The sequence below is a fragment of the Mirounga angustirostris genome, unplaced genomic scaffold (assembly GCF_029215605.1).
Source record: "Mirounga angustirostris isolate CCGP_5_RB_7025 unplaced genomic scaffold, mMirAng1.0.hap1 SCAF_6, whole genome shotgun sequence".
Lineage (NCBI taxonomy): Eukaryota > Metazoa > Chordata > Mammalia > Carnivora > Phocidae > Mirounga > Mirounga angustirostris.
The window spans coordinates 47,612,209-47,630,614 of NW_026991714.1; the positions used below are offsets into that span (position 1 = coordinate 47,612,209).

Sequence of the window (18,406 nt, forward strand, 5' to 3'; positions counted from 1 at the left end):
GCAGTATGCCCAAAATTTGACTCTAAGTTGGTTACTGGGATTCAGAATGCATTTTCCCAAAGTTAAAGTGTAATCAGTTAGTTACCTGAGTTCTGGGTCCTGGAAAAGAGGACTATGCGATCAGGGAGCACAGAGAAACAGAAAGAACATTTCCACCTTCCTTCCTATACATATCCCAAGCTTGGCGGAAACAAGACAATTCAAATAGAGCTAGTATCCAAAGTCCTCCCACACCCATTCCTGCACTCCTGTTCTGTCTCCTGGTCCCTCTGTGCACAGCCTTCTGTGCACAGACCCGACTCAGGCCCAGCCCTCGGGATGGAGGCAGGAGGCCTCTCGCCATCAAGCCAGCTCTCCCTGGCCACTCCATGACACCAAGCTTCCCACTTTGAATCTTTCTGACAGGCTGCTGCCACCTCCATCCCACACTTGGTCATCTTGTTCATGCCCTTGTCTTGCTCTTAGTGTCTCTCCTGGCTCCTAGCTCCTAACTGTAGGCTTCACTGAGATTAGAGCCTAAGCCACTACTCATCTTCGTAAACTTCCCTCTCTATCTTGTCTTCATTCACAGCTCAGAGCACAATGATTTGCTAATTATTAAAAAGACTGACACAAAAACAAAAATAAATATGTCTTCTGCTCCGTCCAGATCTTCCCCCTGTCCTGCATCCACAAGCCTTTACCATACACTGCACAACTCTAGAGGGAAATGTGATCTCATACTCTAAGTCACACAAAAATGATGCTGCATATGCCATAGGAATCTCATATTGCTCTGGAGGGTCTGCATTTTTCAAAGGAGCTGCCTGCGAACCCTAAGGAATGCCCAACTTACAGATTTTCTGGGGAAAAGGTTCAGGTCTCCTACATGGCATGAGACGGGCTTGGCTTAGGAGCCAATTCCCCTAAGCTTTGCAGAGCCTCTCATCCTCCACCTCTGAGCCCCCGGGAATCACTCTGAGGGAATATTTGGAAGGAGGGCGAAGGGTGGCTATGTTTGTGCAGGCAATTGTTTATATAGATTGGGGACTAACTGTATATAGTTATCCTCTACTTAAAATTATTAATACTTTTCATTCTGGATTTAACCTCATCCCCAAGATCTTTATGGAAATGGAAGAAAATAACATCACTCATTCCATACTGAGCTAACCTCTCCAGTTTAACATGCAGGTCTTTTGCATGGTTTGCATATTTATTTTTCTGTAATCTGGAAAAAGTCTAGTTTTCAAACCATCAGGATAAAATTACAGTGTAAGATGAAAATTTTTTAATCCACAAAAACTATCTCCCATATATTCAAACCTAAAGCTAAAGGATTGTCACGCTTGGAATAATTAGCATCTTACCAGTTGAGAGGTAACAGGAGGAGAGAAAATGAGCTCAGTCTGGTGATAGTACAAACACAACGTACCTGGGTGGGAGACTGTGGGGCACTAGCTAACCAACCGCTTTGGCTGGGGGCATAGGTGAAAATAGGGATGAGACAGAGACAGAAGTCGCTATCCTCCCTGTCCTATCCCTTGCACCAGGAATTGTCCTGGGAACACACCAAAGGGTGAAGGTGAGAGTAAAAATAAAAAACTAGCCTCCAATCCTGGGGTTTACTGAAAACTGCCTGAGGGCAGGTTATTGCACTAATTAGAGATAAGAAAATAAAGAGTTAAATTCCTTTTCCTGTAGAATAATGGTGATTATTTCCATCATAGAAAATCAAACAAGTACCAAAAACCAAAGTCAAAATTCCCCACAAACCTCCATCAACCAGAGACAATGTCTTTCAATATTTGGATACAATTTCCTTCTCGGTCTTTTTTCCAGCTTTATAAAAGTGTGTTTTCTTGCATTTGATATTCAAACATAAGAATTTCCAGGGCACCTGGGTGGCGCAGTCAGTTAAGCATCTGACTCTTGGTTTTGGCTCAGGGCTCAGGTCGTGACCTCAGGGTCGTGAGATCAAGCCCTGCATCAGGCTCTGCACTCAGCGTGGAGTTTGCTTGGGTTTCTCTCTCCCTCTGCCCCTCCCCCTGCTCATTCTCACTTCTCTCTCTCCCTAAAATAAATTTTAAAAAAAGAATTTCCTGGGGCACCTGTGTGGGTCAGTTGGTTAATCATCTGCCTTCAGCTCAGGTCATGATCCCAGAGTTCTGGGATTGAGCCCCGCATCAGGCTCCCTGCTCAGCAGGGAGTCTGCTTCTCCATCTGCCCGTCACCCCACTCATGCTCTCTCTCTCTCTCTCTCTCAAATAGATAAAATCTTTTTTAAAAATTTCCATGTCATTATAAACCATTTTAATAGTGGTATACTATTCAAGTATATTAGTATAACATAATTTAACTTTTCTTCCATAATTGGAGATGTAGGTTGCCTCTATTATATACAATGATACATTGAACAACTTTGTGCATTAATCTTTTTTTCTGTATTTAGGATTATTTCCTTGGACTAGATCTTCAAGAATAAAATTATTAGGTCAAAGTATATGCATGTATTTAAGGGATATCTATACAAACTCTCAAATTATTTTCTGAAAAAGTTACCTGTCTGTCCACCCACAAGTATTACCTGTAAAACAAACTAGTTTGCCCCTTGTGACCAGCATTATATTCTTTCGTTTTTAAAAATCTTTGCCAGTTTTAGAAGCAAAACTTGTATTTTATGTTAGTTTCTTAGTCTACGATTGTTAGTCATTTGTTTTTCTTTTTGTGAGTTGTCTGAATAAGATAGTTATATAGTTAAATGTATGTATATTCCTATGAAAAATATGAACCAGTAAATCAGTACTAAAAATATTTTATATTCTTCTAGGATATTTGTGACCCAAACATGTTTTGTTTCATAAATATAACCTAAATAAAGCAAAATGAGAAAGCAAGCCTCACCTTTCTTTAGAGATTTTGGAGAATGTTCTACTGGTCTGATTTCTTCATTATTGTCATCTTCTTCATCTTCTCCATCTTCTCTTTCTCCTTCATTTTCTTCTTCTCTTCCTTCAAACTCCTTCTCTCTAGACCTCATCAAAATAGCCTCTAATTCTCTCTCCAGTTCTTTATTTCTTATAAGGGTATAATGAAGTTTCTCATTTACATCCTCAAACTTCTCCTCTGCTTGTCTGGCTCTGCTTTCAACCTCTCTGATGGGGACAGAGTCCAGAGAAACACAACAAAATGGAAAGGTTTGAAAAAGTATCTTTCACGTATAGAAACTCATTGTCTAGAAGAAGCAGTAGAATTAGCTAACTGCATCTGAAAGGTACAAATAAGGGAGGCAGGAGCATCAATCCTTAGGCAAGAACTGGGGTCCAGGACGCTACTTTGGATGGTAATGTCAGCGTGACAGTCATGCTGTGATTTAAGAATGCAATGTATTTATCAGCTCTGGGTGAAATCTGACCTTTGGGTATTTGGAATTCTCCATCAATAGGCAAGGAATCCCTTTTCAGGAGCTAATTTTGGCTTCTCTTCATTGATGTGATCCAACAAACTAAGTCCAGTAGTTTCCCTTCTTTGCCCAGGACCTCTAAAACCAAATTTTAAAACCAAGAAAACTAGTTTGAAATGTGCTTCTTACTTCCTAGAGTACATGTTCTACGTCTACATGGCTATGCTCTTCTCTTCGCATTCTCGACCATCTTAACTATACTGTCCTTCCTACTCTTCAGCGTATGTAGCATTCTTTCTTGAACAGAGTAGTTTCTCCTGGTTCCATTTACATCTCTAGCTCATCTCTTAGAAGCATACTGGATAGATCACTCCTAACACCCTATTCCCCACATACACACACTTTCACTTCCTCCATCTCCACTGTGGGTGAGGATGGATGTTTTATGCGAGCAGTAGAATTCATTGCCTCCAGCAGAAGATTTGGAGATACCCATCCCACTAATAAGGATAAAAGAAGCAGAACAAACAAAGGTAAGCCGAGAAGCATGGATTTCCCAGCCACACCTCCTGGCCAGCAATCTTTGTAATTACCATCGTGGTGCCTCATACTCACAATAACTTCTCCTGTGTGCGTTCAATGATAGCCATTGCTTCAAGATACTTTGGGGCCAATGTACCTCGATTCGCTGATTCTCTCTGACAAAGGAAATATGCATTATGAATGAACTGAGAGTCCCAACAGTTAATACTCTACTTCTTCAGGATGTTCTGCACCAAACCTTCCAGAATATTTTTTTCTACTATCCATATTTATAAAGTAGATGATTAAGCACAATCTTAACACCAAAAAAGAATAGGGATTACCTGTGGCCACATAGCATACCAGCTTCCAAATTATTCATGCTATGGGTGGATAAAATTTGATTAGAATTGTAAAAAAAGCAGGGAAAACAGTATCAACAAAAAGAAACAAGGAAGAAAAGGTTTAAAAATAAAGAGAATGGTAAACATGTTCCTATAATAAATCAAGTTAATGATCAAAGAGATTGACTATATTTTTCTTAATAATTTACTTCACTAAGCTCTTAACATTGCAAAATCCAGTCAGATCGTTTAGTTCGTAGGGAACTTCATAAATATCAAGGCAGTGAAAATATGAAGAAAAAACAACTCTTTCATTTATTTTGACTCTAATACATTCTAGGAAAAAAAATAAGAGGAAGGTAAAAGAAGGTATTTAGAAAACCAAAATTATAAGCATATTTAAAAATAAATATTATACCATTTTCCCAGAACTGTGCACCTTTTTTTAAAGTATTGTTGACACACGACGTTACATTACTTTCAGGTGTACAGCATGCTGACTGGACAAATCTCAACAGTACACTATGCTCACCACAAGTGTGGCTACCATAAGCACTATTATATGTCACTGGTTATATTCCCTATGCCCTACATCTCATCCCCATGACTTATTCATTCTGGTCACTGGAAGCCTGAACCTCCCACTCCCCTTCACCCCCCTTTTTGCCCAGAACTGTGTTTAAAATCTCATCTATCCATGCTTCCCAACCTGAGGAACGTAAAACATAAGCCCTACATTATAGATGGAAAGGGAGCTTGAAGAGGGTAGGCAGCCTGCCATCCTCACAGAAGGATCTAGTGGGTTAAAGCAAAACCCTCATCAAGGCCTCTTCGTTCTCAACCACACAACCCATTGCACTCTGCTAGCTTTTTCTAAAGGAAAACCAGAGAAAAGAAACTATGTTAAACATTTTCACTTTTACTCTAGCTCTTCTACTCTTATTTCCCCAGTCACCTATTCTCCTCTTTCTGTTTTGCTCCCTTTTCTTGAGTAGCTTATTTGGAAAGTAAATGGCGCTCACTGTCCAGCCGGGACCCGCAGCACGGGACATGGCTGTGCCTAGGCCGCACACGCCACTCACTTAGTTGTTCTTTGAGCCCAAAAGAAAGGTTTTCAGAGCAGAGGCTTCTGGAGCTGGAATTCCACACATGGTTTACAGCTGTATGAAACAACTTGATAGGTAAACCAGAGTAAACCAGGACTGTACTCTGTGTACACGTGAGCCTTCAGACTCCGCATTCGTTCAACAGATATACAGTGGACCCTGGAACTACATGGGTCTGAACTATGCGGGTCCACTTGTACATGGACTTTTTTACAGTCCACCACTGTAAATGTATTTTCTCTTCCTTATGATTTTCTTAATAACATTTCCTTTCCTCTAGCTTACTTCATTGTAAGAATACAGTATATAATACATAGAACATACAGAATGTGTGTTCAATGACTGTTTATGTTATCTGTAAGGCTTCTGGTCAACAGTGAGCTAGTGGTAGTTAACGTGGGCCTCATGGCTCTTGGCAGTAACTGCCTTGGTCCTTCCTTGTTTGTGCCAATCTGCTGCAGCTTTGCACTTGGTCTCTGACTCCCATTCTCTCTTTGACCTTTTTGACTTGATCTTCCTCAGGTTTGACTCTACTTACGGGCTTCTGACTGGACAGTATCTCCAGTTTGGGTCTATCTCAGGGAGGATCTGGCCGCAGGCCCAGCTCCTTGGGATCCAAGCACTGACATAGTGCCTCATCAGCTTTGGACGTATTTTCTAGAACCACCAATTCCAACAGCCCTTCCCTGTTGCTGTTATAAAATGAGTAAATTAGTCGCTGCTCTGGTGTACGTACATGGTACAGTGAGAGGGAAACACAGATGTCTAAGGGCCACCTTCAGCCCAATAACAGAAGGGAGGGCAGAAAGTCTAATCTTATGTTAAAAATACTGCTGATGCCCCCAAGTCTGGCCCCTGTTCATCCTCAGTTCACAGGCGATCCAGCAAACTCTCCCATCTCCCTCATACACTTATCACTCTTTATAGACAGCCAGAATCTCTGGTGTGAAGATGAGCCTGAAAGAGACTGTTTCTAATATCTTGCTTGTTGGGGTCGCTGAGCTGTGGGCAGCGCTGCTCATACGGCCAAGCAGCGGCACTTGGGGGCCAGTGTAGCTCAGAGCCCTTTTGGTATTACCTCCGAGAGAGCTGGTGGGTTGAGTCACCCCCTATCTCCTCCAGTCAGCTGAGATGTTACAGAATTCTGGCTGCTTGTCCTGCAGGAACAGTGTTGGAATGATTGCGATTTGGAGAGGGCCATAAGCGGTGCTGTATGACCAGGTTCCAGAACTGATTGAACTGGGCCGCAGCTGAAGGCAGAGCGGCCTTCTCCCAGGAGGGGCAGCGGCAAAGTCGATGCAGCTTAATGGCATCACTGGGTTCACCAGTGAATAGAGCCCAGTGCCAAATTGGGTGTGCCTGTTTCAGGCACAGCAGGCCATGTCATGTACACGGGGCCTGCTGTGAGTACACTCCTCAGGAATTCCCACAGAGCCCTAACTCCCAGCTAATTGAGGAGCATTTTGCATAGTGGATGGCCCAGCCCCATTATGGTGGACACTAGGCATCAGGCAATGGTATGAATGAGGCCAAGCTATTAGTCTGCCCAAGCTGGTGGTGACTTACCACCCCTCCTGTTGAGATATCATTCATATCTCAACCCCCAGAAAAATCCCATCCCAGAGTCACCTGCAGGAAGGGATAGTAAGAGTAACTGGAATCTCCATGCTCAGGTCCATAGCTTCTCAGAGGTCTGGAGCTATTTCTTGCTAGAAACCTGGGACCCCTCTATCTCTTGGAGCTTTCCAGTTTCACAGCTCAGTTCCCAGGGACATGACAAGTTATACCTGCACACACAGGCTTTCTGCTTCCCGAGCCCTTCCTTTTTCCTTTCCCTCCCCAGTGCTAATCAAATGGACTGCCTCCTGGGAGCTGTGTTTTTAGACCAGCGGGGGAGTGCCACTGCCCGAAAGGTCTGGTATCCCTGCGAAATGGTATTTATGTCCTTAGGACCAGAGACTGTCTGCCCAAAAATAAACAAATAAAGGGAAAAAATGAGCAAACAAAAGCACAAGAAAAACTTACAGTAAAAGTTTTGAAACCTTAAAGTGCCCTCAGAGAGCCCCAGGACTTTCGTGAATGACAAGTGCACAGAGCTCAGGCGCCACCCGCCCCCGCCCCGCCAGCTCCTCCTGGCCTGCAGCGCAGTCTAAATCAAGACAGCCCTTCCCCAGCCCCAACTCTGCCCCACATCTCTGACCTCACAAGCCAATTCAAGGAATCTTCATTCTCTGGGCACCCACATCCCCAAATACCAACTTTGTCTCTGCTGGCCTAGCACAATTAGGTCCCTTCTGTTTGGGCACCCGGTGATCCCTTTCTGCCTGTGAGTGTTCAAGCTGCCATCCCATAGGATGAACGTGATTCTTCTTTACCTCCAGGAAGTAACAAGTAACTATATACCAGCTGCCATGTGGGTCCATGCCCCAGACCTTATGGTCACTGAGAACGTAAACAGTTCGATCTTCAGTTATCTAGAGTAGCAGCATTAACAAACTTCCAGAGCCCAGAGATAGAGTTTCTGGGCCACACTGTCCTCACGTGAGCTAGTCACGTGCTACCACACCATGTCAGCTGGAAAGGCAGCATCCTGGAGCAGGAGACCGCCACCATTAAAAACAAGCCCCGGGGGGCAGAGCAAGATGGCGGAGGAGTAGGAGACCTGGATTTCGTCTCCTCTCAGGAATTCAGCTGGATAGGGATCAAACCATTCTGAACACCTACAAACTCAACAGGAGATCGAAGAAAAGAAGAGCAACAACTCTCTCATCAGAAAAGCGACCACTTTCTGGAAGGTAGGACGTGCGGAGAAGTGAATCCGAGGCGATATTTGGGAGGATAGACGGCGGGGGAGGGGCCTCCGTCGGCCGCTTCTGGCAAATGATAGAGCCACGGAGCACAAAATCGGAACTTTTAAAAGTCTGCTCTGCCGAGGGACGTCACTCTGGTGGCTAAGTGGGGGGTGGAACCCTCCGGGACAGTGTGGTCTCAGGACCCTCGGGGTCACAGAAAGACCGGGGGTGCCTGAGTGTGGCAGAGCTCCCAGGTAACTGAGCAGAGAAGCTGGCTGCAGAGGCAGAGCCCAGGCGTGGGCTCTCAGCTCGGGGTGGCCATAAACCGTGATCCGCGGCACAATTGGGCCCCTGCTCCTCCAGCAGGGACCCAACAAGCGGCAGATCCGGGGAGACTCACCTTCCTCCCCCCGGAAGGAGCCGCGCGGGAGTGCACCGCAGGGATCTGCTGGGTTTGGAGACTCCACCCGGGGTTGGGTGCCAGAGATAGAAACACGCGGTCACAGGCTGGGTGAGCACGGAGTGCGGCTGGAGACCAGGGAGACGGGAGGGACTGACGGCTTTTCTTGGGGGGCTCACTGAGGAGCGGGGCCCCAAGTTCTCGGCTCCTCCAGAGCAGAGATTGGGAGGCCGACATTTTCACTCTCCGCCTCCAAACCTCTACGGAAAGCTCACAGGGAACAAAAGCTCTGGAGAGCAACCCGAGCAAATAACTTAGCCCAGACCGGGCAAGGGCAGGGCAATTCCGCCTCCGGCAAAGACATTTGGAAACCACGGCAACAGGCCCCTCCCCCAGAAGATCAGCGAGAACAGCCAGCCAAGACCAAGTTTACCAATCAATGAGAACGGCAGAACTCCAGCGCTAGGGGAATACTACACATAGAATTCATGGCTTTTTTTACCATGATTCTTTAGTCTTTCAAAGTTAATTTTTTTTAACTGTCTTTTTTTCTTTTTTCTTTTCTTTTTTTTTTTTTTTTGAATTTTTCTTTTTCCCTTTTTCAACCAACACCTTATCAATCCCCTTTTTAAAAACACATTTTTATTTTTCATTTTTAGAGTCATATTCTATCCCTTCATAGTAGTTACCTGTATTTTTGGCATATGTATATAAGTTGTTCTCTCTTTAAAATTTTGAGATAGTTTCTTCTAACAGATCAAAATATACCCTATATCTCTAGTATATGGTTTTTTCTACTCCCCTGCCTGATCACATTCTCTCCCTTTTTTTTTCTTTTTTCTTTTCTTAAATCCTCTTTTTTCTTTTTTCAAACAACTTCTTATCAATTCCTTTTATAAAATTTTTTATAATTTCCATCTTTACAGTCATATTCCATCCCTTCATCATACCACCCTTATTTTTGTACATATATAAGTTTTTCTTTCTTTAAAATTTTGGGAGGCACTTTCTTCTAACAGACCAAAATACACCCCAAATCTAGTGTGTGGCACTGATCTTTATACCAGCCTGATCATATTTGATCACATTCTGGTTTTTTGTTGTTGTTGTTGTTTTGTTTTGTTTGTTTTTGTTTGTTTTTATCTTTATCTTTTTCTTTTTTTTCTTTTTCTTTTTTCTCTCTTTCCCTTTCTTTTCCCACTGCTTCAGGTCTTTTCTGATTTGTTTAGAGTATATTTTCTGGGGACGTGGTTACTCTGCTAGCATTTTGTTCTCTCATTAATCTATTCTCCTCTGCACAAAATGACAAGATGGAAAAAATCACCTCAACAAAAAGAACAAGAGGTAGTACTGACTGCCAGGCACCTACTCAATACGGACATTAGTACAATGTCAGATCTAGAGTTCAGAATCATCACTTTAAAGATATTAGCTGGGCTTGAAAAAAAATATGGAAGTTATGAGAGAAACCCTTTCTGGAGAAGTAAAAGAACTAAAATCTAACCAAGTAGAAATCAAAAAGGCTATTAATGAGGTGCAATCAAATATGGGGGCGCTAACTGCTAGGATAAATGAGGCAGAAGAGAGAATCAGTGATATAGAAGACCAAAGGATGGAAAATAAAGAAGCCGAGAAAAAGAGAGATAAACAACTACTGGATCACAAGGGCAGAATTCGAGAGATAAGCGATACCATAAGACGAAACAACATTAGAGTAATTGGGATCCCAGAAGAAGAAGAAAGAGAGGGAGGGGCAGAAGGTATAATGGAGCAAATTATAGCAGAGAACTTCCCTAATTTGGGAAAGGAAACAGGCATCAAAATCCAGGAAGCACAGAGAACCCCTCTCAAAATCAATAAAAATAGGTCAACACCCCAACATCTAATAGTAAAACTTACGAGTCTCATAGACAAAGAGAAAATCCTGAAAGCAGCTCGGGAGAAGAGATATGTAACCTACAAGGGTAGAAACATTAGACTGGCAACAGACCTATCCACAGAGACCTGGCAGGCCAGAAAGGACTGGCAGGATATATTCAGAGCACTAAATGAGAAAAATATGCAGCCAAGAATACTATATCCAGCTCGGCTGTCACTGAAAATTGAAGGAGAGATAAAAAGCTTCCAGGACAAACAAAAACTAAAGGAATTTGCAAACACAAAACCAGCCCTACAAGAAATCTTGAAAGGGGTCCTCTAAGCAAAGAGAGACCCTAAAAGCAACATAGACCAGAAAGGAACACAGACAATATACGGTAACAGTCACCTTACAGGCAATACAATGGCACTAAATTCCTATCTTTCAATAGTTACCCTGAATGTAAATGGGCTAAATGCCCCAATCAAAAGACACAGGCTATCAGACTGGATTAAAAAACAAGACCCTTCGATATGCTGTCTGCAAGAGACTCATTTTAGAACCAAAGACACCCCCAGATTAAAAGTGAGGGGGTGGAAAACCATTTACCATGCTAATGGACACCAAAAGAAAGCTGGGGTGGCAATCCTTATATCAGACAAATTAGATTTTAAACCAAAGACTGTAATAAGAGATGAGGAAGGACACTATATCCTACTTAAAGGGTCTATCCAACAAGAAGATCTAACAATTGTAAATATCTATGCCCCTAACATGGGAGCAGCCAATTATATCAGGCAATTAATAACAAAAGCAAAGACACACATCGACAACAATACAATAATAGTGGGGGACTTTAACATCCCCCTCACTGAAATGGACAGATCATCTAAGCAAAAGATCAACAAGGAAATAAAGACTTTAAATGACACACTGGACCAAAAGGACTTCACAGACATATTCAGAACATTCCATCCCAAAGCAACGGAATACACATTCTTCTCTAGTGCCCATGGAACATTCTCCAGAATAGATCACATCCTAGGTCATAAATCAGGTCTCAACCGGTACCAAAAGATGGGGATCATTCCCTGCCTATTTTCAGACCACAATGCTTTGAAACTAGAACTCAATCACAAGAGGAAAGTCGGAAAGAACTCAAATACATGGAGGCTAAAGAGCATCCTACTGAAGAATGAATGGGTCAACCAGGAAATTAAAGAAGAATTAAAAAAATACATGGAAACCAATGAAAATGAAAACACAACTATTCAAAATCTTTGGGATGCAACAAAGGCAGTCCTAAGAGGAAAGTATATAGCAATACAAGCCTTTCTCAAGAAACAAGAAAGGTCTCAAGTACACAACCTAACCCTACACCTAAAGGAGCTGGAGAAAGAACAGCAAATCAAGCCTAAACGCAGCAGAAGAAGAGAAATACTAAAGATCAGAGCAGAAATCAATGAAATAGAAACTAAAAGAACAGTAGAACAGATCAACGAAACTAGGAGCTGGTTCTTTGAAAGAATTAACAAGATTGATAAACCCCTGGCCAGACTTATCAAAAAGAAAAGAGAAATGACCCAAATCAACAAAATCATGAATGAAAGAGGAGAGATCACAACCAACACTAAAGAAATACAAACAATTATAAGAACATATTATGAGCAACTCTATGCCAGCAAATTAGATAACCTGAAAGAAATGGATGCATTCCTAGAGATGTATCAACTACCAAAAATGAACCAGGAAGAAATAGAAAACCTGAACAGACCTATAACCACTAAGGAAATTGAAGCAGTCATCAAAAATCTCCCAAAAAACAAAAGCCCAGGGCCAGATGGCTTCCCAGGGGAATTCGACCAAACATTTCAAGAAGAATTAATACCTATTCTTCTGAAACTGTTCCAAAAAATAGAAATGGAAGGAAAACTTCCAAACTCATTTTATGAGGCCAGCATTACCTTGATCCCAAAACCAGACAAAGACCCCATCAAAAAGGAGAATTACAGACCAATATCCCTGATGAACATGGATGCAAAAATTCTCACCAAAATACTAGCCAGTAGGATCCAACAGTACATTAAAAGGATTCTTCACCACGACCAAGTGGGATTTATCCCTGGGCTGCAAGGTTGGTTCAACATCCACAAATCAATCAGTGTGATACAATACATTAACAAAAGAAAGAACAAGAATCATATGATCCTCTCAATAGATGCAGAAAAAGCTTTTGACAAAGTACAGCATCCTTTCTTGATCAAAACTCTTCAGAGTATAGGCATAGAGGGTACATACCTCAATATCATAAAAGCCATCTATGAAACACCTACAGCGAATATCATTCTCAATGGGGAAAAACTGAGAGCTTTCCCCCTAAGGTCAGGAACGCGGCAGGGATGTCCACTATCACCACTGCTATTCAACATAGTATTGGAAGTCCTAGCCACAGCAATCAGACAACAAAAAGAAATCAAAGGCATCCAAATCGGCAAAGAAGAAGTCAAACTCTCACTCTTTGCAGATGATATGATACTTTATGTGGAAAACCCCAAAGACTCCACCCCAAAACTGCTAGAACTCATACAGGAATTCAGTAAAGTGGCAGGATATAAAATCAATGCACAGAAGTCAGTGGCATTCCTATACACCAACAACAAGACAGAAGAAAGAGAAATTAAGGAGTCGATCCCATTTACAATTGCACCCAAAACCATAAGACACCTAGGAATAAATCTAACCAAAGAGACAAAGGATCTGTACTCAGAAAACACTAAAATACTCATGAAAGAAATTGAGGAAGACACAAAGAAATGGAAAAACATTCGATGCTCATGGATTGGAAGAACAAATATTGTGAAGATGTCAATGCTACCTAGAGCAATCTACACATTCAATGCAATCCCCATCAAAATACCATCCACTTTTTTCAAAGAAATGGAACAAATAATCCTAAAATTTGTATGGAACCAGAAAAGACCCCAAATAGCCAGAGGAATGTTGAAAAAGAAATGCAAAGCTGGCGGCATCACAATGCCGGACTTCCAGCTCTATTACAAAGCTGTCATCATCAAGACAGTATGGTACTGGGCGCCTGGGTGGCTCAGTTGGTTAAGCGACTGCCTTCAGCTCAGGTCATGATCCTGGAGTCCCGGGATCGAGTCCCGCATCGGGCTCCCTGCTCGGCAGGGAGTCTGCTTCTCCCTCTGACCCTCCTCCCTCTCATGCTCTCTGTATCTCATTCTCTCTGTCTCAAATAAATAAATAAAATCTTTAAAAAAAAAAAAAAAGACAGTACGGTACTGGCACAAAAACAGACACATAGATCAACGGAACAGAATAGAGAGCCCAGAAATGGACCCTCAACTCTATGGTCAACTCATCTCTGACAAAGCAGGAAAGAATGTCCAAAGGAACAAAGACAGTCTCTTCAACAAATGGTGTTGGGAAAATTGGATAGCCACATGCAGAAGAATGAAACTGGACCATTTCCTTACACCACACACAAAAATAGACTCAAAATGGTTGAAAGACCTCAATGTGAGACAGGAGTCCATCAAAATCCTAAAGGAGAACACAGGCAGCAACCTCTTTGACCTCAGCCGAAGCAACTTCTTCCTAGAAACATCGCCAAAGGCAAGGGAAGCAAGGGCAAAAATGAACTATTGGGACTTCATCAAGATAAAAAGCTTTTGCAAAGCAAAGGAAACAGTCAACAAAACCAAAAGACAACTGACAGAATGGGAGAAGATATTTGCAAATGACATATCAGATAAAGGGCTAGTATCCAAAATCTATAAAGAAGTCATCAAACTCAACACCCAAAGAACAAAGAATCCAATCAAGAAATGGGCAGAAGACATGAACAGACATTTTTCCAAAGAAGACATCCAAATGGCCAACAGACACATGAAAAAGTGCTTAATATCGCTCGGCATCAGGGAAGTCCAAATCAAAACCTCAATGAGATACCACCTCACACCAGTCAGAATGGCTAAAATTAACAAGTCAGGAAGCGACAGATGTTGGCGGGGATGCGGAGAAAGGGGAACCCTCCTACACTGTTGGTGGGAATGCAAGCTGGTGCAGCCACTCTGGAAAACAGTATGGAGGTTCCTCAAAAAGTTGAAAATAGAGCTACCCTATGATCCAGCAATTGTACTACTGGGTATTTACCCCAAAGATACAAAAGTAGGATCCGAAAGGGTACGTGCACCCCGATGTTTATAGCAGCAATGTCCACAATAGCCAAACTGTGGAAAGAGCCAAGATGTCCATCGACAGATGAATGGATAAAGAAGAGGTGGTATATATATACAATGGAATATTATGCAGCCATCAAAAGGAATGAGATCTTGCCATTTGCAACGACGTGGATGGAACTGGAGGGTATTATGTTGAGCGAAATAAGTCAAACAGAGAAAGACATGTATCATATGACCTCACTGATATGAGGAATTCTTAATCGCAGGAAACAAACTGAGGATTGCTGGAGTGGGGGGTGGGGTGGGAGGGATGGGGTGACTGGGTGATAGACACTGGGGAGGGTATGTGCTCTGGTAAGCGCTGTGAATTGTGCAAGACTGTTGAATCTCAGATCTGTACCTCTGAAACAAATAATGAAATATATGTTAAGAAAAAAAAAAAGAAGAAGAAGAAGGTAGCAGGAGGGGAAGAATGAAAGGGGGGGAATCGGAGGGGTAGACAAACCATGAGAGACGATGGACCCTGAAAAACAAACTGAGGGTTCTAGAGGGGAGGGGGGTGGGAGGATGGGTTAGCCTGGTGATGGGTATTGAGGAGGGCACATTCTGCATGGAGCACTGGGTATTATGCACAAACAATGAATCATGGAACACTACATCTAAAACTAATGATGCAATGTATGGGGATTAACATAAGAATAAAAAAAAAAAAAGCCCCCCCCCCGCCTGCCCCCCCCCCACACACCGGTTACAGGCTGTTTTCCTGCCAGCTTCCTGCCTGGCTTGAGGATCATCGGGGAGGTCTGACCCTGACTCCTTGCCTGGATGGCACAGCAGGGGAGAAACGCTGAAGCAGGAAGGCCTTGGGTAGGATTAGGGACCATCAAGCAGATTAAATGTTGCTACCCTTTATTTCCCTTTTCCTTACATGGCTCATGGCCCTGCTTACTCTTACCTCCTTGCCTCATCCAGTCTTAAAGACTGACAGATTAATATACTATATGAAAAACTTATTGAAAAGGCATTACTTGGGGAGAAAGTGATTGCAGCCCCTCTCAGCGCTACTCACTCCAGTTTGCAGCTCCCTAGACACACATCCCTACAATCTGCGTCTCCTTTGGGCCACACCTCTGCCTCAGTCATCCTTCTGTGGTCCGCCGCCACCCTCCTTACGGCTCCCACCCCTCCAGACGCCACTGCCTACTCAGGAGGATCAGATCTCTAACAGTGACATGGTTCTTAACTTTGGGGCTGAGAAACTGGACTAAGTCTATGGACTTCTGGCACACACACACACCCCCCCCTAGGAAACGCACAGTATAAACATACATGCAAAATGCTATATACCATTTCAGGGGATTAATGGGATTAAGGCATGACATCCTTTATAGAGACGCATATCAATCTAGAACTGAAATCTAGGACTGACTTAAGTCTACCATAGTCCTAGAACTTTCTATGGAAGAATTTTAAATCGGTTTTCCTGCTGAGTGTCTAAAGGTTTCCAATTTCCCAATAATTCTTGTGGTCAGAGGTATATGCTTATCACAGTTCTCAATAGAGTCTGCTGAATGAATTTATTTAAAAAATAGGTCAAATTTTTACCGAGCTATTGTTAAATTAAGGAAGGCAATGAATACTAATTTTAAAATGAGGTTTAAAGAAGAGAATGAGACGTTTTTTATAAAGTTAAGGTAAAAAACAAGAGTTTTCCAGAGATGATACTGGGAAGAAAAAAAAAAAATCTGAAAAATGCATTATGTAGGAGCTCCTGGCCCTCCTGGAGCTAAAAGTTATGTTAAATCCATATCATTTTTACATTATGTTAAATTTCCTAGCTTTTTTCTCTGGTTTTGAATTTCCTACTTGTGTTTCAGATACATACCCAGGAAGAGAATATATTTGCTTCAAATAGAGGTTTGGAATGAATATTTTCATCTTTTTCAATTATTCTAATGAGTTTTTCCTCCTCCTTGGATGTTGAAGGCTTCTAGGGCACAGAAACACAAAGGACCTGTTAGCGGAGCTGGTGTGTGACCCAGAGGCATGGCAAGTTCCCCGGAGCAATGTCTGAAGCTTTAATCTTCAATTTGCATTAGTCATTCAACAAGCATTTTCGAAGACTTACAGCAAACAATGTGTGAGAAATCAGTGGGGATGGGGAAGTGGAGACCAGGGTAAACAACAGTGAGAGAAACAAGAAGGATATCTTCCAGACCCAGGAATTCACAGCACAGTAGGAGAGATGGACCAGAAAATAATTATGGTATGCATGATTGATGTTGGCAAAGGGGTGTGTTCCAAAAGCTCTGTGCACCCAGAAAAGGGCCCTGAATTCTGCCTCGACATCCAGGGAAGTTTTTACATAGAAAGTGATATCTGAAGACCGAACAAGACTTTGTAACATAGAGAGGAAAGGGCCAGAACTAAGGCCACAAGAGGAGGAAAAGAGGGAATGCATTACACATTTAAAAGGTACGATGGAATTTAGTGTCCAAATAACACTGTTTCCCATTTATTTTGTGTCTTCTATATGCCAAGCACTGTACCGAAATAAAACAGAAAATGCTGGCGAAAAGCAGCTTAGCTGTCGTACATTTTTCTTCTGCTGTCTAGTATGTACAGTGGGTCTAGAGGACCTAGGTCACAGCCTGGGATCATGCCAACATTTAAACTATTCACAGAGAAGAAACATCAGGGAAGGAAGTTAAGACAGTCTAGAGAGTGTTAGGTGATCTTGAGTTCCGAGAGCCAAGGACAGTAGTAGTCAATCCAGGAATCAGCAAGGGTTCTTATGCCAGACTAATCTAGGTTTGAACACTGGTTCTGCCACTCACAGCTTTCTGACTTAGGGTAAGTCAAGTCGACCTTTCTGAGCTTCAGTTTTCTTATCTGTAAAATGGGGCAATAATTTTTACCTTGAAGTTGTGTGGTATAGATGAGAGGTAACACATGCAGAACATGTAGCTCACAGTAGGGACTCAGTTACTGGTAGTTATCATTGTATTTTTAGGATTGTTATTATTATTATTATAAGTACCCCAGGAAGGGTTTTATTACTACGAATGCCCCGCAGGCATACAGACAAGGTAAGGAGAAAGGAGATGTGGAGATGGGTCTGGGAGAAGGGGAAAGGTAGCCCAGAATGGGAACTAAAGAAGTGGACACAGGGGCGCCTGGGTGGCTCAGACAGTTGAGCATCTGACTCTTGATCTCAGCTCAGGTCTTCATCTCAGAGTCATGAGTTCAAGGCCCATGTTGGAGCCTACTTAAAAAAAAGAAAAAGAAAAAGTAAACACAGAGTTTAAATTACTATTTGAAAAATCTGGTAATGAAAGGACAAAGAAACAGCATCAGGATGAGAGGTAGATTGTGTAGGTAATAGGAGTACAGGGGTGAATGAGGCTGATGGGAAGTGACTAGATTTTGAAAAGGAAAAGGACACCCCTACCTTGGAAAATAAAGAGACAATGGTGTCTCAGGTATGGTTAAATCTATATGAAGAAAGGAAGGGAGCTAGGGTGTTTATTCCAGATGACCTATTTCTATTTTCAATAGTACCTATATATATTCATTCATTCATTCATTCATTCATTCATTTATTTATTTAGAGAATGTGAGTGAGGGGAGGGGCAGAGGGAGAAGGAGAGAGAGAGAGAATCTCAAGCAGATTGCACTGAGCATGGAGCCCAACATGGGTCTTGATCTCATGACCCTGAGATCTTGACCTGAGCTGAAATCAAGAGTCAGATGCTTAACTAACTGAGCCATCCAGGCACCTCAGTACCTATATATAT

The 18,406-nt window shown here is 42.4% G+C and overlaps 1 protein-coding gene across 1 annotated transcript in view; it reads right to left on the reverse strand.

Moving 5' to 3' along the window:
- The window catches only part of AXDND1 (axonemal dynein light chain domain containing 1), a 112,633-nt gene that overhangs the window by 4,433 nt on the left and 89,794 nt on the right, over positions 1-18,406 (reverse strand). The window contains exons 22-24 of the mRNA XM_064594249.1: positions 16,495-16,599; positions 3,998-4,080; positions 2,884-3,134 (exon numbers count right to left, since the gene is read on the reverse strand). Of these exons, the coding sequence (XP_064450319.1) occupies positions 2,884-3,134; positions 3,998-4,080; positions 16,495-16,599 (439 nt within the window). The remainder of the gene's footprint in view (positions 1-2,883; positions 3,135-3,997; positions 4,081-16,494; positions 16,600-18,406) is intronic.